Here is a 25,229-nt window from a genome sequence, read left to right as displayed (position 1 = left end):
AAGCATGATGGTACAGCTGCTTGGGCAAGAGACAGGTTGAAAATGTCTGTAAAAACCCCAGCGAGCTGCTCCGCACATGCCCTGAGAACACAACCAGGGATGTTGTCTGGTCCAGCAGCTTTGTGCGCGCTGATCCGGCTCAGTGCCTTGCAGACATCTGTGGAGGAGAGTGTGATTGGTGGGTGGTCATCTGAGGGTTTGAGCTTGGTGGCAGTTTCTCTGTTGTCTCTTTCAAAGCGAGCATAAAAGTAATTTAGCTCGTTCAGGAAGTTGACATCAGTGGCTGCGGGGGTGGAGTGGGTGGGTTTGTAGTCACTGATGGCCTGAATGCCCTGCCACATGCGTCGAGGGTCAGAGTTGGAAAAGTGTCCCTCGAAAAGCGACCCACATCAGGGTTGGAGCAGACGTATGCACTTTTTTGTCGGAGTACTGCAGGTATTTGGAAATCTATAAGCAGCAATAATAATAATAATTATTATTATTATTATTATTATTATTATTATTACACAATAAAAATCACAACTTGAAAAAATTTGAAATGACTGATTTTGTTCAGTCCACAATGTAAAAAAATCGAATAAATTTTGTACAAAAACTTGTACAACTGAAAAAAATCTTAGTACTAATTTCCCCAAGCTTTTTCTTGTTGACTCAACTTTTGTAAATAACAGTTATACGAACTGAAAATAAGTTGTCTGTGACACAAAAAAAACATTTAGTTCAGTCAACTTGACATTATTGGTTCCCTTTCAGTCGGTCACGTTCGACGTACGTCGGACGTCACCGACGAATTGGGATCACTTCAGGGAGCCCCTATCAGCTTCGAGATATAGAGAACGGGCCAATGGGCCATTGGCGTGTGAGATTTGCATCTCGCGCTCCGCCCGCACCGCGGGTATAAACATGAAGCGAGAGCAGCGCACTATTGTCATTCACTTCGGAGCCAAACGGCGTTGATGAAGCAAGACTGCTTTTCTAAAGGAGAGACTCTCTACAAGAGAGATACGCCAGAGAACGAGAGGGACACTTTGTGTTGGCGAGAAGGCACAATCAGCGCGACTGCGGGCTCACCGCTGCATCTGCATAACAAACTGCTGTTCTCACAGCAGCTGTCGGTTTGGTGAGGGCGTTTGTCTCAGTGAATGCAGACACAGGACTGCACTTATCTCCTGTGTGCTGCCGTGGTCTTCCCCTGGGTGCCTCAGCACTGTTGAAAGTGCGTTTCCTCACAAAAAGAGCAATGATACACTCGCGACACTGCTTGCCGCTTCAGATGCGTGGTCGAGACTATGAAACCTCAAACGGGGTTGAGTCCCTTCACTTATACCCCGATCTAGTTTATTTTATGGTGCACCACAAAAGGGGCTACTTAGGCTGATAAGCCTGGGTGACCTGAGGATTACAGTGAGGCTTCCCCGCCGAGTTGTTCATCTTGTCTTTTTCATAAGGGCTTGAGTGTTCAGCGCGCCGTGTGCCGTCTCACGGTCACATTCACTCTCGCATTCCTGCTGGTAGCTTACAGATGGGATTGCTGGTCCTTAAAAAAAAGGGACCTAGCGTTTCATTTGGGGCTCTAGCAGAGGACAGATGTCAATCGCTGCATCGTAGAGAGGGCTGTTATGTGTTGAAAATGAAGATGATGCTGAGATTCCCACTACAATAATGGGTGCTCATGCTGAATCAGATTCATACTTGACAGCCATGCTTTCCCGGGCGGCTGAGGCGTAGTGCAACGTGTAAATTGCCTTGCCAGTCCCCTGCCTTTACCCGGATGTGCATTGTAAGGCTTTGGCATTGTGGAACTATTTGGTGCCATAATATGGAACATCAATAGGGTCATAAACTGTATAAAGTTTTCCTCTCTCTCACTACCCTCATCGGTGGGGTGGCAGTGCCACTGGCAGGCCACCTCCGCCCTGCGCTCTTAGTGCACGAGGGTAGTTCTGAGCCGAGGTTGAGCTGAGCACAGCGCTGGCCCTTGGCCAGACGATGTCCACCCTGGTCCAGAAACACCATTGACCCGGAATTGGTCAGTAGCTGCTCTTCCCCCACAGGAGGGCCGGGTGGAAAATCATTGGTAATTCTGTTCTACCACTGGTATTAAAAACAGCCAGTGGTACCCAAATTCTTAAGAGCAGTTCCAATACCTCTGGGTCTCAGGAGTTCAGGAATGGCAGCGTGTGACGCTACAAAGCCTCGCCGCTCTCATTCCCCTCCCCTCAAGAGGGTGAGAATGGCAGTGTGTGACGCTACAAAGCCTCGCCACTCTCATTCCCCTCTTCTCAGCGGTGCGAGGACAACAGTGTGCGATACTATGCCTTGCCGCTCTTGTTCCCTGCTGAGGAAGGAGGTGAGGCAGGCCGTGTGTGAAGCCACAAAGCCTTGCCACGCTCAGCCCCTCCTTCAATCGGAGAGTGCACTTGGCGGTGTATGACGCTTCCATGCCTTGTCACCCTCTGGTGCCTCTCCAAATCGCCAGCAGGGGGTGCCGGCTGTGGGGACGCACACAAACTGCCTTCCCACACTTGCACACCCCATCAGCGGAAGCAGGTAGTTTTGCACAGCACACTCAGACCCCACTTCGGGCCGCTACCATGCCGTCCGAACTGGGTCCCTGCACGCCACTTCGCTGCCCGTCTGTGGTGCCATTGATCCCGCTTGCATGGTCGCTGGGGGCCTGACTAGCGCTTCCCAGCCCGTCTTGCTGGCTCAACCGTACCGTCAGACTCGGCTATGTGATTCAGTTCACCCGGCGTCCCCCCAAGTTCAGGGGCGTTCACTTCACCTCAGTGTCGAAGGAGAATGCCCCTGTGCTTCAGACGGAGATCGCGGCTAAGGACGCGATAGAGCCGGACCCTCCAGCCAATATGAAGACCGGCTTCTACAGCCCGTACTTCATTGTACCCAAGAAAGGTGGCGGGTTACGGCCGATCTTGGATCTGCGATTCTAGAACTGGTCCCTTCACAGGCTGCCGTTCAGAATGCTAATGCAGAAATGCATCTTCAGGTGCATCCGTCCCCAAGATTGGTTTGCAGCGATCGACCTGAAGGACGCGTACTTTCATGTCTTGATTCTCCCACGACACAGACCACTCTTACGTTTTGCATCCGACGGACGACCATATCAGTACAAGGTTGTACCCTTCGGGCACCTCAGCCAGTTGGGGCTTCAGGTCAACTGGGAGAAGAGCAAACTCTGCCCTGCACAGAGGATCTCTTTTCTCGGTATGGAGATGGATTCGGTAGCCCTGACAGCGCGCCGTTTCAGGGTCTGTGGACGGGGCCTAGGTGACCTACAACCGGCTGTGGTAGACACCATCACTTCCGCTAGAGCTCCCTCTACGAGATGGCTCTATGCGTTGAAGTGGAACCTGTTCGTCGATTGGTGCTCTTCTCACCATGGAGAAGATGCTCGATCAGTTCTGTGCTTTCTTTCCTACAAGACGGGTTGGAGCAAAGGTTGTCTCCCTCCACCCTCAAAGTTTATGTTGCCGCTATCGCCGCCAATCATGACATGGTAGATAGAAAGTCCTTAGGTAAGCACGATCTGATCGTCAGGTTCCTGAGGGGGGCGAGGAGACTAAATTCGCCTCGCACTCCCTCTATACCCTCTTGGGACTTAACTTTGGTGCTAACCGCACTGCAGAGAGCAACCTTCGAGCCTTTGCAGTCAGCTGAGTTAAAAAATCCTGTCTCTGAAGACAGTACTCCTGACTTCATTGGCCTCCATCAAGAGGGTAGGGGACCTGCAGGCATTTTCGGTCGACGAATCGTGCGTGGAATTCGGGCCCGGTAACTCTCATGTAATCCTGAGACCACTCCCTTCCGGGACCAGGTGGTGAGCCTGCAAGCGCTGCCTTCGGAGGAGGCAGACCCAGCCCTAGCTTTTTCATGCCCCATCCACGCCCTGCAGACTTGCGTGGACAGAACGCAAAGCTTCAGGACCTCAGAGCAGCTATTCGTCTGTTACAGAGGCCAGCAGAAGGGAAAGGCTGTCTCCAAGCAGAGGATGGACCACTGGATAGTGGATGCCATCGTCTTGGCGTATGAAACCCAAGACGTGCCCTGCTCGGGTTAAGAGTTCACTCCGCCAGGGGTGTAGCTTCTTCTTGGGCGTTGGCTCGTGGTGCCTCGCTGACAGATATTTATAGAGCTGCGGGCTGGGCGACACCTAACACGTTCGCTAGATTCTATAGCCTCCGTGTAGAGCCAGTTTCTTCCTGTGTGCTCACTTCCCATAGTCAGCAACACCGAAGTGCCCGTTCTAAGTGTTAGCTTGCTGCGCCATTCCCTTCCCCGTGAAACGGATACGTGCGCTTTTATGCTCCAGTCGAGTTCTCCAGAAGTGGCGAACCCTGTTGAGTCCTCCGCAACCTGCGGCAGTCGGTTGTGGCGGAGTATCTGACGCCAGGTCTAACACTCGTATGCATTGGTGGAACTTGTGTTAGGCTGGGTTCCATATGTTGTGACCCCCACGGTGGTCCCATATGTGTATTCTTCCACGGTACAGCTCCCTACGGCCCTCTTGTGTCTTTCCCTCGGCAGAGTTTCCTCTGCCGTCTCAGTGTGGTGTTGTTCCCCCGCATGCAAACAGGCCCGGGCCACCCCTAGGACTCCCGTATGTTGCACTGCCCAAGGTCAGTCCATACTTGTATTCTCTAAATGGTAACTCCTTCCGGGCATGATGTGGCTTCCGCAGCGTCCCTCCGGGGCACGCTTTCCCAGCGTTATCCAATAGTCTGCGTAGTGAGTCTTGCGGAACAGCAGTGTGACTCTCCCTGTGTGAATTTCCCTGCCCGGTTCAGACGGGGTCTGAGGGGCTCTCGCTGGGCGCTGGAAGGGATAGTAACTGTGGCGTTTTCTAAAGGGATCCCAATTCGTCTGTGACGTCCGACATACGTCGAACGTGACCGACTGAAAGCGAACGTCTCGTTTTTTTAGCAGGTAATTTAGCTTGCTTTAAGTAAAAAACATTTAGATTTTTCCCCCAGAAAACTATTGTTTTTACTGTTACTGTACTTATCTAGTAAACCTAAAATCTAGTAGGCCTACCTGAAGATCTTTCATTATGCAGCTCATTATTATGCAGGTCTTTTGTTTCTCAGGAGTGATCACATTATTATTCATGAGTTGTTCACGCCTACTCGCATATGGCCTGAGTAAAGAAAAAGTGTTTTACAAATGTAAATGAATATATTGTTTTTATGTGAATGAGTAGGTTCAGTGATTCTCACATCAGTGCAAAGCAAAAACTCTAGACAAAAACACCCAATATCAAAGGTATTGTGAACACATATCTATTGTGTGTTTGAAGCCTTAATTTTAAAACAAATGTTTTACTTTTTTCAAATATCATGCATAAACTTTATTCTCTCAAAAATACAAGCATGTACATACATGTTGCTCACATATTATGGTAGCCCAGTTTGTGCTGAATACAGTGTAATTACATTTTTGCCATTAATATGTTTATAAGCAACTGAAAAAAGCACAAATGTAAGAGCATGTCAAAACTTCTAAAGGGCCCCAAAACAGCTCAGACTCCTAGGGGTTAATTAACATTATTAGTTAATATAATATGTTATTAGGGAATTAACACATTAGTCACATTTGTAACAATTCCAAATGTGTTTTCATTGTTACTGGCTGATCATATATTCAGTTTACAGTTTCTTCCAGGTCACCAGGGGGCGGTAGCCTGAGGAGGAAGGTTAGCATCTCATATAGGGAGAGCTAAGGAGGAAGTGGGGGGGCCATGTGGTTGCTTACCTGGGATATGGCTGGGTTGGTTTTTTCAAAAAAGGGGGGCTTGAGATAATTCTCAAGAGTTAGGCCTTCTTGTGGTCATGAGTGGAGGAATTATACGTTGGCAAATGCTCAATGTAGGCCATATATATCAGCAACGGTATGTGCTGGGTGTGCTACTCGGAATCTAGGCGTTCACTACGGACTCTACACCAGCATCACCTTTTCTTCAGCGGGAATTAATCGTATGGATATTTTTTTCCTCGTTTTCTTCAATTTTGGTATTTTTGCCTGAATTTTTTTTTCAACGACAAGATTGCGGATGTGACTGGACTGAATCGGAACTGAACTTTTCGTGTACAGACAATCTTATTGATCATCGCTGGATTTCAGGTTCCTTATATTCATTACACCCACATTATTCCTGTTTTGTTATTTTGGTGCTTTTGTGATTGCATTTAATGGACTGATTCAACACTGAAGGACTTTTTGGACTTGGGTTTTTTGTTTTGTCATTTAATTTCCTTTTTGTATTATATTGTGAACTAGTGGTTGGCAATTATATTTGGATGGGTCCCTCCCTTATTTGATGCGTTTCATTTTGTCTTCAAATTGGGGCAAGTTGTTACACATTTAACTAATAACAATTCATATATTTCTTAATCTATGAATAATATAGAATGTTCGTTAGTTGCTGATACAGTAATCATTAATAAATGGTTTAGTTCTTCATGAGTCATACATTAACTCATGATTTTCTGTGCATTAGTTAAACATGAATTAATGCATATAAGTGCACACATATTGTAAAGTGTTACCAGAATTAAAAGGTTCAGATGTAGATTTTTTTATTGAAAATTTTTGGTCACCATTTTGGTGATGAGCGTTTCCTTTAGTTCGGCAGTTTGACTCTTGGTGTTTTATGTGAGTTTGTGGTCTTTGTAGCAGTAATTATTGAAACACAAATTGTTGCAAACAAAGCCATAACCAAAAATGATCAGGTGATCTAAATAAAAGCATTTATTAAGCAGAATAGTTTACTACTTTTATTCCTGATAAAAAGTGTTTATTTGTTCAATTCAATTCAATTCAAATGTATTTGTATAGCGCTTTTCACAATACACATTGTTTCAAAGCAGCTTCACAGAAAGTGCATTTCATAAATGTACATTGAAAAATGTTAGAAAAGAGAATGTTAAAGAAAAAATGTTAGGATAAGTTAATCAATCATGTATTTTTTTAGGCCATAACAACGCTGGCGTTGAGTCGTCTCATCACAGGGGCATCTGAAGTCTCCATCAGAGGCTGGATACAAACTGGAGCTGACGAACTAGTTACCTCGGGACTAGTGTCCCGAGATAACAACAGAAAAGCAGATGGGAAATAATTAGCATAGCTGCTGTTCAGAATATTAATGCTGTTGGTGCGATTTAACTGTAGTATAAAACTTATTTATAATGTGAATGCTTGGCTAAAGAGATGCGTCTTTAATCTAGTTTTAAACTGGGACAGCGAGTCTGAACCTCGAACAATATCCGGAAGACTATTCCAGAGTTTAGGAGCTAAATGTGAAAATGCCCTCCCTCCTTTAGTGGACTTAGATATCCTAGGAATGACCAGAAGCCTCGAGTTTAGTGATCTTAAAGAGCGCGATGGATTGTAGGGCGATAGAAGATCCGTTAAATACACTGGAGCTAACCCATTTAGGGCTTTATAGGTCAGTAGCAATACTTTGTAATTGATACGGAACTTAATAGGTAACCAGTGTAGGGATGATAAAATTGGTGTTATATGATCATTTTTTCTTGACCTAGTAAGAACTCTAGCAGCTGCGTTTTGGACTAACTGTAGCTTGTTTATCGATGATGCAGGACAACCAGCTAATAAAGCATTACAGTAATCTAGTCTCGAGGTCATGAATGCATGAACTAACTTTTCTGCATCAGAAATAGATAGCATGTTACGTAGCTTGGCAATGTTTCTAAGGTGGAAAAATGCCGTTCTTGTAACATATGAAATATGACTTTCGAAAGACAAGTTGCGGTCTAATATAACACCCAGGTCCTTACTGTAGTGGATAAAGCGACAGGACATCCTTCCAAGTTAAAGTTGTATTGTGAGAGGTTTTGTGGGCAATTTTTTGGACCAATAAGTAACACCTCCGTTTTATCTGAATTTAATAGCAGAAAATTACACGTCATCCAGTGTTTAATATCATCAACACACGCTGTCAGTTTAGATAATTTAGCGTTTTCATCTGGTCGTGATGAAATATATAATTGAGTGTCATCAGCATAACAGTGGAAATTAATTCCATGTTTTCTTATAATATTACCAAGTGGCAGCATATATATTGAGAATAGCAGAGGGCCTAGCACGGATCCTTGCGGCACCCCATAGTCTACTGATGTTATCTTTGATTTTTCCCCATTTAGACAGACAAATTGGTAGCGGTCTGATAAATACGATCTAAACCAGTTTAATGCCTGTCCCTGAACACCAGTGTAATTTTGAAGTCGATCTAATAGTATTTTATGATCTATAGTATCGAACGCAGCACTAAGATCAAGTAGAACTAGTATTGAGATACAGCCTTGGTCAGAAGCTAGAAGTAAATCATTTGTGATTTTAACGAGTGCGGTTTCTGTGCTGTGATGCGGCCTGAATCCTGATTGAAATTTTTCATAGATATCATATTCTTGCAAGAAAGAGCACAATTGAGCGGACACAACTTTTTCTAGTATTTTAGACATGAATGGAAGATTTGAAATTGGTCTGTAATTTGCTAGGTTATTATGATCTAATTGTGGCTTCTTAATGAGAGGCTTTATGACTGCCAACTTGAATATTCTTGGAACATGACCTAAAGATAAAGACGAGTTAATAATATTGAGAAGATGCTCTTCCACTACAGGTAACAACTCTTTCAGTAGTTTAGTGGGTATTGGATCTAATAAACATGTTGTTGGTTTAGATGCAATGATAAGTTTATTTAGCTCTTCCTGTCCTATAGTTGTAAAGCGGTGTAGTAGTTATTGAGGGGCAATAATTGCGGTTGAATCATAAGACATCATTAATGATTGTACATTTACAATTTTGTTTCTGATGCTTTCTATTTTGTCAGCGAAGAAGTTCATAAAATCATTACTACTAAACTGTAACGGAATATTTTGTTCAGGCGATGCTTGTTTATTTGTTAGTCTAGCCACAGTGTTAAATAAAAACCTTGGATTATTTTGGTTATTTTCTATTAGTTTGCGTAGATGCTCAGCTCTGGCTGTTTTTAGGGCCTTTTTATAACGTGACATACTTTCTTTCCATGCGATTCTAAAGACCTCTAAATTAGTTTGTTTCCATTTACGCTCGAAGTTACGAGTTTCTCTCTTGATAACATGTGTAGCACTGTTGTACCATGGTGCTTTAGGTTTCTCTCTAACCTTTTTTAATCTAATTGGTGCTACAATTTCTAATGTACTAGAGAAAATGGTGCTCATACTGCTAGTCATTTCCTTTAGTTCATCTGTTTGTTTGGGTTCACTGAGCAGCTGAGACAGATCCGGTAAGCTATTTGAGAATCTATCTATAGTGGTTGGAAGGATTGTTCTGCCTGGTCGATAACGTGGCGCAACATGACAGATTTCAGCAGTACGCAGTATGCAAGTTACCATGTAATGGTCAGTGACATCATCACTTTGTGGTATAATATCTATATCGGTTGGGTTGGTTCCATGTGATATAATTAAATCTAGTGTGTGATTAAGACGATGAGTGGGACCAGTGACGTTTTGCTTGACCCCAAAGGAATTTAATAGATCTGTAAACGCAGCCCCTAACGCGTCATTTGTGTTATCTACGTGTATGTTAAAATCTCCAACAATTAATGCTTTATCGACGTTGACCAATAGATCTGAGAGAAAGTCTGCAAACTCTTTTAGGAAATCAGCATAGGGCCCTGGAGGTCTATATACAGTAGCCAAGGCTAGAGATAATACAGATTTCTTTCTTACATCTAATAGCGTAACATTTAGCACTAGTACTTCAAACGAATTAAACCTGTGACCTGTTTTCTGGGTAACATTAAGAATATCTCTATATATTGTTGCAACACCGCCACCACGACCAATCAGACAGGGCTCATGCTTATAACAGTATCCTGGCGGAGTAGACTCATTTAGACCGAAATAATCATTTGGCTTAAGCCAGGTTTCAGTAAGGCAAAGTACATCGAAACTAGTATCTGTGACCATTTCATTTACAATAACCGCCTTAGGTGTGAGCGATCTAATGTTTAGAAGACCTAGTTTTAGAAATAGTTTTTGTTCACTAATATTGCGATTTTCTGGTTTAATCACAATTAGATTTTTCCTAGATCCTACAGTAGATTTAATGTTTGACCTCACTAAACGAGGAATAGACACATTTTCTATATAATGTTCTACACAGTTATGTTCAGACACAGTTTCTATATAATGTTCTACATTGGTACTTATGTCAATTAAGTTAGTACAAAATTGGTTTTGTTCACTAATATTGCGATTTTCTGGTTTAATCACAATTAGATTTTTCCTAGATCTTACAGTAGATTTAATGTTTGACCTCACTAAACGAGGAATAGACACAGTTTCTATATAATGTTCTACACAGTTATGTTCAGACACAGTTTCTATATAATGTTCTACATTGGTACTTATGTCAATTAAGTTTGGACAGCATTGTTTTTGTTCACTAATATTGAGATTTTCTGGTTTAATCACAATTAGATTTTTCCTAGATCTTACAGTAGATTTAATGTTTGACCTCACTAAACGAGGAATAGACACAGTTTCTATATAATGTTCTACACAGTTATGTTCAGACACAGTTTCTATATAATGTTCTACATTGGTACTTATGTCAATTAAGTTTGGACAGCATTGTTTTTGTTCACTAATATTGAGATTTTCTGGTTTAATCACAATTAGATTTTTCCTAGATCTTACAGTAGATTTAATGTTTGACCTCACTAAACGAGGAATAGACACAGTTTCTATATAATGTTCTACACAGTTATGTTCAGACACAGTTTCTATATAATGTTCTACATTGGTACTTATGTCAATTAAGTTAGGACAGCAAATACTGTTATTTGGACTTTGACTTACTAGTCATATGATGGCGGTGTGCAGCGCTCTCGAGATGTTGTTTTGATTTGTGAATAATAGTGATGTCTGGTTCGTGAACGAATCGTTCTTTTGAACCGGTTCTTTTTAGTGATTCGGTTGAACCAGTTGACCATATCAGACTGAATTATTCTAAATGGTTCGTGTCTTGAGTCAGCGCTGATTCACAAGTTACTAAAGTTTCTCACTTTCTGACATGAGTGACAGTCCCTCCGACTAGAAATAAACTAATATCCTGAAGTATATGTTACTCTAGTAACGCCAACAGTTCACTGAACTGAGACATGTTGTGCTGAGAGAACTCATGAGAACTCATGAGCAGCAGATACTGAGCATACACGTGTACTACTGAACATACAGTGGTTTTTGGATCACCTGTACAGAATCGAGAAACGTTTTTTTCGAACACGTTCGATACTGAAAACCGATGAGCTGATGAGCTGATAATGCGTGTCATTTGTTCAGAGGAACGAAATGCAGGTTTCAAGTGTATAAGATTAATCATGTTTGAAACATGTTTATCACATAATTGCTGTCTTATCACTGTATTTTTGTAAAGTTTGGAAACACAATGAATGGATTGTAAAATGGTCAAACTAAACATTTATTTGTTTTATCAATAATGCATGATATTTTCCGGAACAGCTTATTTAATTTCTAAATAAGTTTATATAAATCTTAAAATGTATTAATCAAAACAGTAGTTTTGATATAGATTCTCAGCTCAGCACACTTATACACTGCTACAGCGTTTCTCGAATCAGGAATGGGTTACAGCAGTTCTCAGCTCAGCACACTTATACACTGCTACAGCGGTTCTCGAGTCAGAAACGGGTTGCAGTGGTTCTCGAGTCAGGAACGGGTTACAGCAGTTCTCAGTTCAGCACACTTATTCACTGCTACAGTGGTTCTCAAGTCAGGAACGGGTTGCAGTGGTTCTCAAGTCAGGAACGGATTGCAAAAGTTCTCTGCTCAGCACACTTATACACTGCTACACTCTAAAAAGAGATGTGTTAAAAATGACACATGTTGTGTTAGTTTTAACACATATAGTGTGTGTGCTCAGGGACAACACATGTTGTGTCAAATTTAACACAATAAATGTGTAAGTCATTTTAACACACAAATTGTGTCAGGTAATCACATACTCAGATGTAATTTTAAAAATAAAGTGAATCTAAATTATTAAGCATTTAATCAATAGTCGAGTACAGAATGCATGTGCACACAAAGTACAATGTTTCAAACTCTATGACTCTATAAACTCAATTATTCACACTTCAACACCACATCGATGCTGCTTTTGAGAAAAGATCATGAAGAGATAACAGTTGACAGAGTTTGTGCTTTGAATTATATTAAAATGTAGCAACTGATAAAACATTCTATATAAAGAACTTTTATTTACTCAGGCCTGTTTGTTTGAGAACATAAACACTGCATACAATGCACAATGATGGTGTGTGTCGCGCTTTATAATATGATGTGTTGAGAACAACACATGTGTGTTACATGTGACTGTATGTGTGTATTTGCCAGAGTTACTTCGTGTTTGGATGAACACTGACACGTATTGGTAACTTGTGTTTAGTCCATTGACGTTTAATAAAGAGTGTTTGACTGTTTATTGTATTACCTGGATGTTTTAGACATCATGAATCTACACACACCAGCTCTTATTGAGATGAACAGAGGTTTAGATGTTGATGGTTCATTGAATGTTTCATCTGAAGTCACCAGAATCGTGATCAGTGGCTCCTTTATTTGACCTCTTGACCCTTTACTTGTCTTATAATTCTCCTCTTTCTGCTATAACTGCATTTTAATCAAATATGTTTGTTGTGACATGAGAGAAAACATGATCAGAAGTTTCTTGATCACGTCATAATCTCAAGATTTACTCCAGTTTATGTGTAAATGGATGGTACACATTTACTTTATTTGTGTGCTGTTAGCTATAAAAGTCTTGTGAAACTACTCCATGATGTCCAGCAGTGCAGAATTAATTCTTAATTCTTAAAAAATGCAATGTTTTCAGAAAGTTTAGAGCTGCAGCAGATACTCGTCAAACACACACATCAAGAATCAGATCATGAATCGCAACAATGGTAACAAACGCTTCATCATGCTGGGAGTCATGGATGAGTTTTGTACTATGGTGACTCCCAGAATGCATTGCGGGATGAAGCTTTTGGTTTGTCACCATTATTGAGATTCATGAGCTGATTCTTGATATGTGTGTGTGCCTGTGTGACACCATAGACTAGAACATCCTATGTGCACTGAGTATCTAAGAACAATTGTGCAGATAATGACAACAAAAACATTAAAAAAATTAATTAATAATTGAAAATATTTTTACAGTAAAGTTCCACATATCAAACACTTGCTCAGCTTAGCAAATGTATGCGATGATAACATTATCATCTGATCGTCATTTTCTCATGGTAATTTCTACTGCTTCATATGTGTTTAATAGACACACAATCACAGCAAACAGAAAAACTGATGTGAAAGAGTCAAGGGTCAAGAGGTCAAATAAAGGAGCCACTGATCACGATTCTGGTGACTTCAGATGAAACATTCACTGAATCATCAACACAAATCCTGTTCATCTCAATAAGAGCTTCTGTCTGACAGAAATAAAGTCAGTTTGGTCAGTGATAACAAGTGAAAAGCGGTGAAAGCATTTGAAAAAGACATTGAAAAAGAGGCATGATGTGATTGGCTGCCAAAACACCCACTGACGTTCATCCAGAGTAACATTTAACACACATTGTGTGTTATATCTACACAACATGTGTCAAAATAGCATCAACTCAGTGTGTTGTTTTTTAACACATCTCTTTTTAGAGTGTACAGCGTTTTTCGAGTCAGGAACGGGTTGCAGCAGTTCTCAGCTCAGCACACTTACACACTGCTACAGCGGTTCTCGAGTCAGGAACGGGTTGCAGCGGTTCTCAGATCAGCACACTTACACACTGCTACAGCGTTTTTCGAGTCAGGAACGGATTGCAGCAGAGCTCAGCTCAGCACACTTATACACTGCTACAGCGGTTCTCGAGTCAGGAACGGGTTGCAGCGGTTCTCAGATCAGCACACTTATACACTGCTACAGCGGTTCTCGAGTCAGGAACGGGTTACAGCAGTTCTCAGCTCAGCACACTTATACACTGCTACAGCGGTTCTCGAGTCAGGAACGGGTTGCAGCGGTTCTCAGCTCAGCACACTTATACACTGCTACAGCGGTTCTCGAGTCAGGAACGGATTGCAGCAGTTCTCAGCTCAGCACACTTATACACTGCTACAGCGGTTCTCGAGTCAGGAACGGGTTGCAGCGGTTCTCAGCTCAGCACACTTATACACTGCTACAGCGGTTCTCGAGTCAGGAATGGGTTGCAGCGGTTCTCAGCTCAGCACACTTATACACTGCTACAGTAGTTCTCGAGTCAGGAACGGGTTGCAGCGGTTATCGAGTCAGGAACGGGTTTCAGTTGTTCTCAAGTCAGGAACAGACTTTTACTTTCTGACCTCTGGATTTTACACCTCTGCCTATCACAGAGTCTTTCCACGCTCAGGAGATGTGCTGCAAAGAAAAACAACTTATTCATTATTTATTATTATTTCTGTGTTTCAGGGGTTTCTAGTGCTGGTTGGGGTGTGAGTTACAGTCCTTCACACATCTGTGCACTAAAGGACTCAACAGTGATAATGAACTGCGCTTATCCATACCCTACTGGACATCAGATCAGGAAAGTGTTCTGGACAAAAATATTAATTCATGGTGAAGAGTCTCCAGATCTGTCTGAGGACCCTGAATACAGTCAGAGGCTTCAGTATCTGGGAGATAAACAGCAGAACTGCACCGTCAGACTGAGTCATGTGACTCTGAAGGATTCACACAAGTACTATTTCAGATTCATCACTAATATAACAGAAGGAAAATGGATTGGTGCTCCAGGAGTGACTCTTACTGTCACAGGTGAGTTTCATGAGGTTTATATCTTCTTATGTGCATTATGTTGAATAATAATCAGTGTATGACAGCAGCACTAGATATAATGTGTGTGTTGTGTTCAGATCTTCAGGTGGAGTCTCCTGAGAGAGTGACAGAGGGAGATTCAGTCCGTCTGACATGTAAAAGCAGCTGCACTCTGACTGACAGAGCAACATTCATCTGGTCCAGAAACTCACAGCCATTAACTGAGAGAAGAGACAGAAACAATGAACTCCTGCTGCAGTCAGTCAGAAGAGAGGATGCAGGCAGATATAGCTGTGCTGTACACGGACACCATCACATCTCTCCTGATGTTCATCTCGATGTTATGTGTGAGTAGATTCATTTGTTCAGTTGTTTAAAAACAAGAGATGTGTTTTAGATGTAAGCGTCTCAGTGTCCATCAGTCCATCTGGTGTAATAGTGGAGGGAGATTCAGTGACTCTGAGCTGCAGAAGTGATTCAAACCCTCCTGCAGAAATCAACTGGTTAAAAGGAGGAACAATTGTAGGATGTGGAACCTATTCAACACGTGAGATCATGCGCTGATCACAGCGACATCTCACCATTCTCATATGGTGACACTCACAGTGTGAGTAATATGTGAGCTCATTGTGATTCAATATGTTGAGCAGGTTGAGAGGAGGTGGTTCAAATATCAGTCACTGGGGGGACATTCTACTTCATGTTTCTCAACACTATCACAGTGATCTCACATGGTGAGCTAAGACTGACTTTATTTATGTTATTATGTATACCCTTGACTTTTTTTAAAGGGGTGATGAACTGAGAAATCAACTTTCCCTTGAGCTTTTGATATATAAAAGGTCATGGTATTATAAGAATATCCTGTAAGTTTCAGACCCGAAAACTTCCTTGTTAGTCAAAGAAAAGCTTTTATTCACACCAGGCCCAGAAAACGAGAGCTCTCAGAATATGCGGATCTCTTATGTAACAGGACCTAGACGCCGCCTCTACAGATAAATATGCTTCTGTAGCCCCGCCCACCGACTCGTGAGCTAAGGATCCTGAACACACACTTATGTGAGTAGGCTAAAACATGTTTTTTTATATGTGTTAGTTTTGCATAACATTACAGATCGTTTTAAATCTATTGATTACATGCCTTAGTGCTGTCACAGGGTGGAGAAGGTGTTATTGAATTGGTTCACTCGTGATCGGACTTGTAACGTTATGGGCCAGGCAGGCGCAAGTGTGTGTGTCTCCGCGTCCGCACGAGTGTGTGTCCGCGCAACGCGAGTGAGTAAGTGAGTGTGATGCAAATCTTATCCAATCCTAGCTGATGGCGTTTACTTCCAAGTGTTCAGTGCGGCACGCCCATCAAATCTGAGTTTTTTTTAGAGAGCCTCAAAACCAAGGCAGAAAATAGCCTATTATTGATTCATTATGATGTTTTTGAATGTAAAAACCACACAAACGTCATAAGTTGACCTCAGACAACAGTATAACAAAAAAAAAAAGCCAGTTCATGACCCCTTTAACATTATATTTTCTTTAGCTGCTGTAACTTTGTTTGTTTGTTATGGAAAGCAAAGTGAATGCACGCAGGTGATGTTGGTTTGTTTTGATGATAACCCCATAATTGTCACCTTGATTTTAAACACAGTCTTAGTGAGGTGTTATTAATTTTATATTTTTAATTATAATTTCCCTGTGACTTTACAGTATGAGATCCAGCAGTCTCATAATCATTTTTGAAGGATTTTAAATGCATAAGACACAAACATTTTGAACTACTTTGACATTTAGAGACAAAGAGACAATAATAATCAATGATCAATAATCAGCATATGAATCTCGACACTGGTGAATCAAAAGATTCATGCTGCAATGCATGCTGGGTACCTAGTCTTACCTCACATTAGCTTTGTCCCAATGTGAAGGCTGCACCTCTGAAGACCACATTTGAAGTGCGATTGCGTCACAGCGGCACTACGAAGGCTGCCCCAATTCGAAAGCGACTTCAAATGCTCCCTCCCTTTCTCAGGCAAAGGAAGGGTACGGGCAGATGGACCCTACGCAGCCTAACTATCCCAGAATTCATAGCACACCGATGACAACAGGATTTATATAGACTGGTCTGCATTCCTGCAGTAATTCTGGTGAACTTTGGATGGGAGTGGGCGGTCTGACAATAGCCCAGCCGCTCTTGACACAGCGCAAACGTGCTTGAACTTGAAGTAAACAAAAGTGGTTGCATTCCCCCATTCCCAGTTCCCTGCCACAATGTAAGTTATTTGTAAATTAACTAAAGTAATAGCCTACTATACATTGTTTATTTTCATTATGTAACTTGAAATGTGTAGGCTAAATAAAAGAGAAGTGGTTGTTCTGTACATTGTTTATTTTTGAAATGCAAGTTATAATTTGTACATTAAATACATTCTTCAATACATTTATTTTGTCATGTGTAAATGAAAATAAATGAATTTAACTTTGTACTAAATGTATAACTTTTTTAAACTTTTTTATACAATATAACTTAAGTTTAACATCAGAAAAAAACTGAGATTTAAATTAACAGCTAAAACAGAAGAAAACATTTGTTTGTACACTTTAATTGAGCTGAGTGGGAGACGCTGCTGCTGCTGGACTGGGATGGGCTGTTGTCACACACCTGCTATTGGCCATTTAACGCCGCTCGGTTTGGTGTTGCCAAGTCTGGAATTGGGCTACTTTTACACTGTTGCTGTAAGTTGTTTGTAGCCTATAGTCCACAGGTTTAAGTTGTCTTTACTTTAGCAATAGTTATTTCGCCCAGCCCCCGCATTTTTGGCCGTGATTCCGCTACTTTTGATAAGCAATTGGAGGGGTTTTGTTGTGCAGACCTGGCAACCCTGTCCCTCGGTTCAGCCTTCATGCACTTAACTTCGAAGACTTGGCCTTTGAAGTGCGCAACCTTCACTTTGGGACACAGCTATTGTGACCATAGTTCTGGATTTTCATTTTTGTCTGTTTTAGACCCACCCAGGAACGTCTCAGTGTCCATCAGTCCATCTGGTGTAATAGTGGAGGGAGATTCAGTGACACTGAACTGCAGCAGTGATTCAAACCCTCCTGCTCTGAACTTCAGCTGGTTTAAAGGAGGAACGATTGTAGGATCTGGAAGAATCTACAGCATCTCAAATATCAGCTCTGATGACAGTGGAGAATACAAGTGCAAGTCCATAAATGAACATGGAGAGAAATACTCTGATGCTGTGACTCTAAATGTCATGTGTGAGTTAATGATCCTTTGCACATTGTTCACATCTAAATTTACAATTTCTAATATTTAATGTGAACTTGAAATGTTTGTCATTTTCAGACTCATCCTGGAACATCTCAGTGTCCATCAGTCCATCTGGTGTAATAGTGGAGGGAGATTCAGTGACTCTGAGCTGCAGCAGTGATTCAAACCCTCCTGCTCTGAACTTCAGCTGGTTTAAAGGAGGAACGATTGTAAGATCTGGAAGAATCTACAGCATCTCAAAGATCAGCTCTGATGACAGTGGAGAATACAAGTGCAGATCCATCAATGATCATGGAGAGAAATACTCTGATGCTGTGACTCTAAACGTCATGTGTGAGTTTATTATAAAACACAAGAGACTGTAGAACATTTCAGTATGTTTATAATGATTTTCATCAATAATTAGTTGCACGAAAATGTTTTATGATCCTTGTCACAATAAGTTTGATGACTGTTTTTAGACCCACCCAGGAGCGTCTCAGTGTCCATCAGTCCATCTGGTGTAATAGTGGAGGGAGATTCAGTGACTCTGAACTGCAGCAGTGATTCAAACCCTCCTCCAGAAATCAACTGGTTTAAACAAAGAATGTTTTTAGGATCTGGAATAATCTACAACATCTCAAAGATCAGCTCTGATGACAGTGGAGAATACAAGTGCAAGTCCATCAATGAACATGGAGTTAAATACTCTGATGCTGTGAATCTAAACATCATGTGTGAGTTTATTATAAAAACACAAGATGCTGTAGAAAATTTCAGCATGTTTATTATGATTTTCATCAATAATTAGTTGCCTAAAAATCCCAGCAGGCACGGTACGTCAATTTGACGTCAGAAAAACATTGGACTCCAACTAATCCAATGTCAGTCAGACGTCATATTTTGGTTGAAAATGAAAATCCGGTTGACGTCTAAACCCAGCGTTTGATTGACGTCAAGCTCCAACGTCAGACAGACGTTGAATTTTGGTTAGAATAAGCACCGCACTGTAAAACAAAACGAAAACAACCTAAAAAAGGGTGAACTGTATGTCAGCACATGAAATCTCTGAAGATCTCAGCAGAAGAGGATTAAACAACTCCACAAACAGCATTACCAGCTTCACACATTACTAACCAGACTGACTTTACTTCTGTCAGACGTCTACAGAAGCTCTTATTGAGAATTAACAGATGTTTAGATGTTGATGTTTCATTGAAAATAACAGTTTTGTTTGATGTCACCATTATGGTGATCAGAGTTTACTTTAGTTGGGTAGTTTGACTTGACTTTTTAACATTAGTTTTTCTCTGGCTGCTGTAACTGTGTTTGTTATGGCAAGAATCTCCAGAGAAAATGTGATAAGATCATATTGTCTTACTTGATGATAAAGATATGATCATCATAGAGTGGTCTATATCACTGATGTCATCCAGAATCTAATTCTGTGATACCTGATCATTTTGTATTATTAATTATAGCAAGTCAGTAATTCTATATTGTCCACTAAATATTTTGATCTCCAGCATTTATTAGACTCACTCAGACATCAATAATCAGCATATGAAGCAAACACTAATCACCATAATGATGACTTCAAACTAAACATTTTCAACAAAACATCAACATCTAAACCTCTGTTAATTCTCAATAAGAGCTTATATAGACATCTGACAGAAATAAAGTCAATCTGGTTATAAGTGAAGCTGGTAATATATGTACTTTTTTGAGGGGGGGGGGGTGAAACCAAATATGATGGGAAAAGATTGAACTGTTCATTCATTTGTTCATTAACAACTGATTCTGTGTAAGATGTTGCATTACAAATAGCTGTCACTGAGAATACTTATTTCTCTGAATAAGTATGAAATGGATGTGTGTAGTTTACATCAGTCTTAAGGTTTCCAAACATAGTTATGAACAGTGTTGCCACAGTTACTTTGAAAAAGTAACTTAGTTACTTTACAGATTACTTGATTTTAAAAGTAACTAAGTTACTTTACAGATTACTTGATTTTAAAAGTAACTAAGTTAGATTACAAGTTACTTTATTAGTTACATTCATCAGTTGCCGACAACACCTCTGCAGCCTCAACATAAAAATGACAACCGTTTTTGCAAACACTAAACATAAAACATGTTACACTACACTAAACATAAAACACTAAACATAAAACCCTAAACATGTTAATGAAAAGGTACAAATTACTTTGTGTTTTTATTAAATACATTTATGAAAAACAATTTATATTTAATTTTTAATTTATATTTATATATGAATGTAAATAATTATATGGGCCTACACAAATAATATACAATTACAAGATTTATATTTTATTGTAAACGTAATGTGCAGCTCTGTAAAGGGACAACAAATATATGATCGATCCGTGAGAACAATATATTTTTTAATAATCTTTAAGTGCACAAAACTATGAAAATATATGAAACGCTTCAAAACAGAGCGACAACAAAGCGCTTATGCGCATCCCGGGTGCAGAATGATGCGCTTAAAGCAACATGGAATCAGAGTGTGCAGTGCAGCGCGAGTGCACATTGAAAAGTCCACGGCATAAAGAGAAGATGAGCGTCGAGCCCACAAATCCTAGTCTACTATGTAGCCTATATCGGTCCAAACATTCACTGATTATTTGTTTCTTCACAGTTTTTAATTCTGGTTATTGTGCGTGTGATGCTAATTAATAGTCCTTGTGTTGTCACCTGAGTAGCGAGCACAACATCTTTCAGAAACCGCAAGATAAACTCCAGGAAGATAAATTATTTTATCAACATATCAAGTATTATACCGGGAATATATCATATGGAGTGAGCTTTACCGCTGACTGGAACCGAACGACGCGCAGCTTGAATGCTGAACGGAGAATGATTGAGCTACAGCGGAGGAAAGACATTCAGCTATGGAATGGCTTTAGATGACTTTGTAGGCTACTAGCAAATAATAATATACTAATAATGATTGCTGAAGGATAATGTGACAATATATATTTCTGATGATTATTTAATTATCACGACATGCCTAATCTGAGCAAGTGACTGCCTGTCTTGAGTTTTGTCGACAGACGGAGGCGGCAAGAAATTTGACGGAGCGGCCGCCTCGTAATTCTCTATGCAGGAAAACCCCTGCTGAGACTAAACAAGAAAGCAAAAATATATATTTTTACTAAGGAAAATGACAAAAAAAAGTAACTCACTGTGACTTGGATAAGTTACTTTAATCTGATTACTGGTTTGGAAATAGTAACGCGTTAGATTACTCGTTACTGGAAAAAGTGGTCAAATTAGAGTAACGCGTTACTAAGTAACGCGTTACTGGCATCACTGGTTATGAATGGATTTAGATGAATCATTGTGGTCTTTGTTTCACCCAGTACTGCTAAGGTCCTGTGGAATTTTTATGGCAGTCATAGACCAGGACACTAGGGATGTGGTTGAAGGGCAGGTACTGCATTTGGGCCAATGAGATGTCTTGTCCTTCCTGGGCTTGGTACAAGAGCTGGGCTTTTTGGCCTCTAAGAGGTGTCTGGATGTTGTCATAGCATCTTATCTGATGGCGTTGGACAGTTTGTTTGTCTCAGTCTACCAAGATTCAATCAAAATGTAGCAAACCTTTGTCCACTGTTATGGACAGAGAGTGGCCCGGCCATAAACTGGGCCCTGGAATGTGCTGTCCACTACATCCCCCCTGATCGACTTGATCGAGGACCTGAAGTCGTTGATCTGGGCGATGCACTGAAATGGAACAGCAGGAACAAAACCCACACACCTCACCTCCTCCTTTGACCAATGGCATTGGAAATAAAATGTTGCTCAATATTTTCTTTACAGAGTTAAATGAGCTGAATGAGATGTCTGTTAGAATAATTTCTAAACAGGTTAGAAGCTTTCTAGAGAAGGTACCTATGTGTGGATGAAAATTACATTTCCTTAGATTCTCAAAAGAGTATTAGTAGTGAAAGTAAACACTAAATGTGTGAGCAGATTTAGCAGGAAACCAATTCTTTAAATGTCTGGATTGACATAATTTGGTATGGCACTGTCCAAGCTGTAAGCTAAGTGCAACTGCTTTGTTTACTTGCATTGCCTGATTAACAGAATCCACAACAAGTTCACCTGGTACCACCAATGACAAGATTGTATCTATCATCAACTTATCAGGAGCAAAGCTAACAAGTAATACATTCCATTATTATACAGACTAATTAATGGGAGTAGTCAAGTTGTATGACATCCATTATCTTGGCTATGCTAGCTGGTGCGGCTCAAGAGGCTGTATGTTGACCAGTACTGGGGGTTGGGAATTTGATTGCTCTGCCTAAAGTCTGCAGCTCCCTCTGGAAGGCTGCACCACAGGTCTAGTCCACTATCTCTTATTTTTGGAGGTCTCCTATAAGGAAGTTTGAATGACTAGAATGGAAAACAAATTATCCAACCCTGGCTGTGATCTGCAATAATTTACTGTACGAGTGGCCAGTGAATTAGTTGATCGGAAATTTCATAGGAGGCTTTGACCCCCTTTTCCAAAAGTATTGTCATGGGCATGCAAAATCATAACCTTGTGATTTTATAGAATTTGACCTAAAAGTCTAAATTGTCTAACTTAGGCTGAAGTTGAAGTCAAAAGGTTTACAGGGACTTGATGTCTGCGGAATCTGAAAGACCCTGTTCAGTAATGGGCAACCTCCTGTCTCCCCTGACTCTTGTCTACAGTCTGAGATGTCAGGTGGAGGGGGAGGACCCTGATCTGATCATGCTGAGAAGACCATGTTTCTGTCAGTGGAGGTGTACTCCTCTGACTTGAGGTCTTTGAGGGCTTTAAGAAGTATGTGCTGGATCTCTGCTAAGTTCTCAGCATCCTTACTTTCAGTCCCTCTACACAGTAAAATCCCCAGAGTTAAATTAACACTGCTCAGAGAACATTTGGTCCCACTCTACAGAGTGTTAAAGTAACACTGAATCAGTGTTAAAGTTAATGAGATAATTAAGAGATTAATTAAGTGATAATTGACCATTAGTGGTGAACACCTGATGATAATGAGTAGAATCACTGAAGGAAAGAGAAAAAGAAAAACACAAGAACTACGACTGACTATTAAAAAGACATTCAATCTCTGAAGATCTCAGCAGAGGAGGATTAAACAACTCCACAAACAGCATTACCAGCTTCACACATTACTAACCAGACAGACTTTATTTCTATCAGATGACTACAGAAGCTCTTATTGATGTTTAGATGTTGATGTTTTATTGAAAATTAAAGTTGTTTGAAGTTACCATTATTGTGATTAGTGTTTGCTTTAATTGGGCTCTTGACCCTTGAGTTGCTAACATAAGTTTTTCTCTGGCTGCTGTAACTGTTCGTTACGGTGAAAATGGCAAGAAAATCTTGACGCTTGTTGTTTATGATACAGTTGTTATCATCATATAGTGTCTTATTTGCTGATCCCCTGAAAGTCATTGATTATAGGAGCATTGTGATTCTAGGGCAGAAGATCCAGCAATGTTATCATCAGAGAAACTAAACAATTATCAAAAAAATTTTACGTAAGATTTGTACTGCGGTTTAATAACACATCACACAATAAGCACTTCTAACTCCTGCGAGTTTTACTCACACACAGAGATCAAGAATCTGCCTATGAATCTCAACAATGGTGACATGCTTCATGCCACAATGCATTCTGGGTGCATCACGCAAAACTCATCTATGGCTCCCAGAATGCATTGTGGCATGAAGCATGTCACCATTGTTGAGATTCATAGGCAGATTCTTGATGTCTGTGTGTGAGTTCATCTCGCAGGAGTTAGAAGCGATTAGTGTACAATCGGTTGCAAAACTTATTCAGCTTTTCTGATTAAAACAGTGTTGGACCTTTTCTAAAATCACAATAAAAAAAGTGAATAGTATATTGCTCATACTCAGTCATAAAATCAATGAATTAAATCATTATACAATGATCATATTCTCATCATCGAGCAGCCGACAGCATCTGATTGTGTTTACTCTTGCTTTTCTTGCTATAGCAAACTCAGTTACAGCAGCCAGAGAAACACTAATGTTAAAAAGTCATCAAACTGCCCAACTAAAGAAAACACTGATCACCATGATGGTCACATTAAAAACTAACAATTTTCACAACAAAATCAAACAAAACATTTGTTAATTCTCAATAAGAGACGTCTGACAGAAATAAAGTCAGTCTGGTTAGTAATGTGTGAAGCTGGTAATGCTGTTTGTGGAGTTGTTTAATCCTCCTCTGCTGAGATCTTCAGAGATTTAATGTCTTTTTTATAGTCAGTCGTAGTTCTTGTGTTTTTCTTTTTCTCTTTCCTTCAGTGATTCTACTCATTATCATCAGGTTTTCATCACTAATGGCCAATCATCACTTAATTAATCTCTCAATTATCTCATTAACTTTAACACTGATTCAGTGTTACTTTAACACTCTGTAGAGTGGGACCAAATGTTCTCTGAGCAGTGTTAATTTAACTCTGGGGATTTTACTGTGTAGTTGTCCTATTCTGACTACTCTGCTTTTGGCCATTCTCAGAGTTATCTCTACCATTCTTCTGTCTTTGCCATCTGTCCTCCCACTGCCACTGCCTGCTCTCCTTTCTGGGGGCATACCTGTGATTGTTATGTCCCCTGTAACCTGAGAGCTTAGGGCTCTGGGTGCACTGCTGGAAATTGCTGCAATGGACCAACCTGTTTTGGGGAAGTTCTGACTCTACCATATGAATGGGAATCTTACAGTCATGTTTAGATTCAAGCACAGATGCACATGGCTGTCTGTCTTGCCTGTCTGTGCCTATCTTCTCACTGTCCCAGGCTCGCATGGTAAGCTGCCTCAGTTCTCTTGCAGACATATTTTCAACATCTACCAGGAGTATGAGTGGTTTCCTAACAGTAGGGTAAAGGTTACTTACAAACAAACTCTTAAACATAACATCCTCCTCTGCCTTGGGGTCATCTTTGCCAGCAAAATACATTTTCCTTAAGCACTCATAGTACTCGCTGGGAGACTCATGGCGGCCTTGCTTAATTCAGAAAGCTGAGAGACGAGAGGCAGACGGGTTC

The 25,229-nt window shown here is 40.7% G+C and overlaps 2 protein-coding genes across 6 annotated transcripts in view; both read left to right on the top strand.

Annotated features, from left to right (window-relative positions):
- The window catches only part of LOC307124221 (uncharacterized protein), a gene marked incomplete at its 3' end in the record, with an annotated part of 717,433 nt that overhangs the window by 586,369 nt on the left and 105,835 nt on the right, over nucleotides 1–25,229 (top strand). The window lies entirely within an intron of this gene.
- The window catches only part of LOC307122987 (sialoadhesin-like), a 93,622-nt gene that overhangs the window by 46,244 nt on the left and 22,149 nt on the right, over nucleotides 1–25,229 (top strand). For all 5 annotated transcript variants that reach the window (XM_079811345.1, XM_079811346.1, XM_079811344.1 and 2 more), the window contains 5 exons: nucleotides 14,542–14,886; nucleotides 14,985–15,233; nucleotides 17,884–18,141; nucleotides 18,230–18,487; nucleotides 18,616–18,870. In XM_079811345.1, the coding sequence (XP_079667471.1) occupies nucleotides 14,542–14,886; nucleotides 14,985–15,233; nucleotides 17,884–18,141; nucleotides 18,230–18,487; nucleotides 18,616–18,870 (1,365 nt within the window). The remainder of the gene's footprint in view (nucleotides 1–14,541; nucleotides 14,887–14,984; nucleotides 15,234–17,883; nucleotides 18,142–18,229; nucleotides 18,488–18,615; nucleotides 18,871–25,229) is intronic.

This window comes from Gobio gobio (genome assembly GCF_949357685.1).
Source record: "Gobio gobio genome assembly, chromosome: 3".
Classification (NCBI taxonomy): domain Eukaryota; kingdom Metazoa; phylum Chordata; class Actinopteri; order Cypriniformes; family Gobionidae; genus Gobio; species Gobio gobio.
Note: the sequence above shows the minus strand (reverse complement) of the source record. Positions and strands in the feature narration are given on the sequence as shown.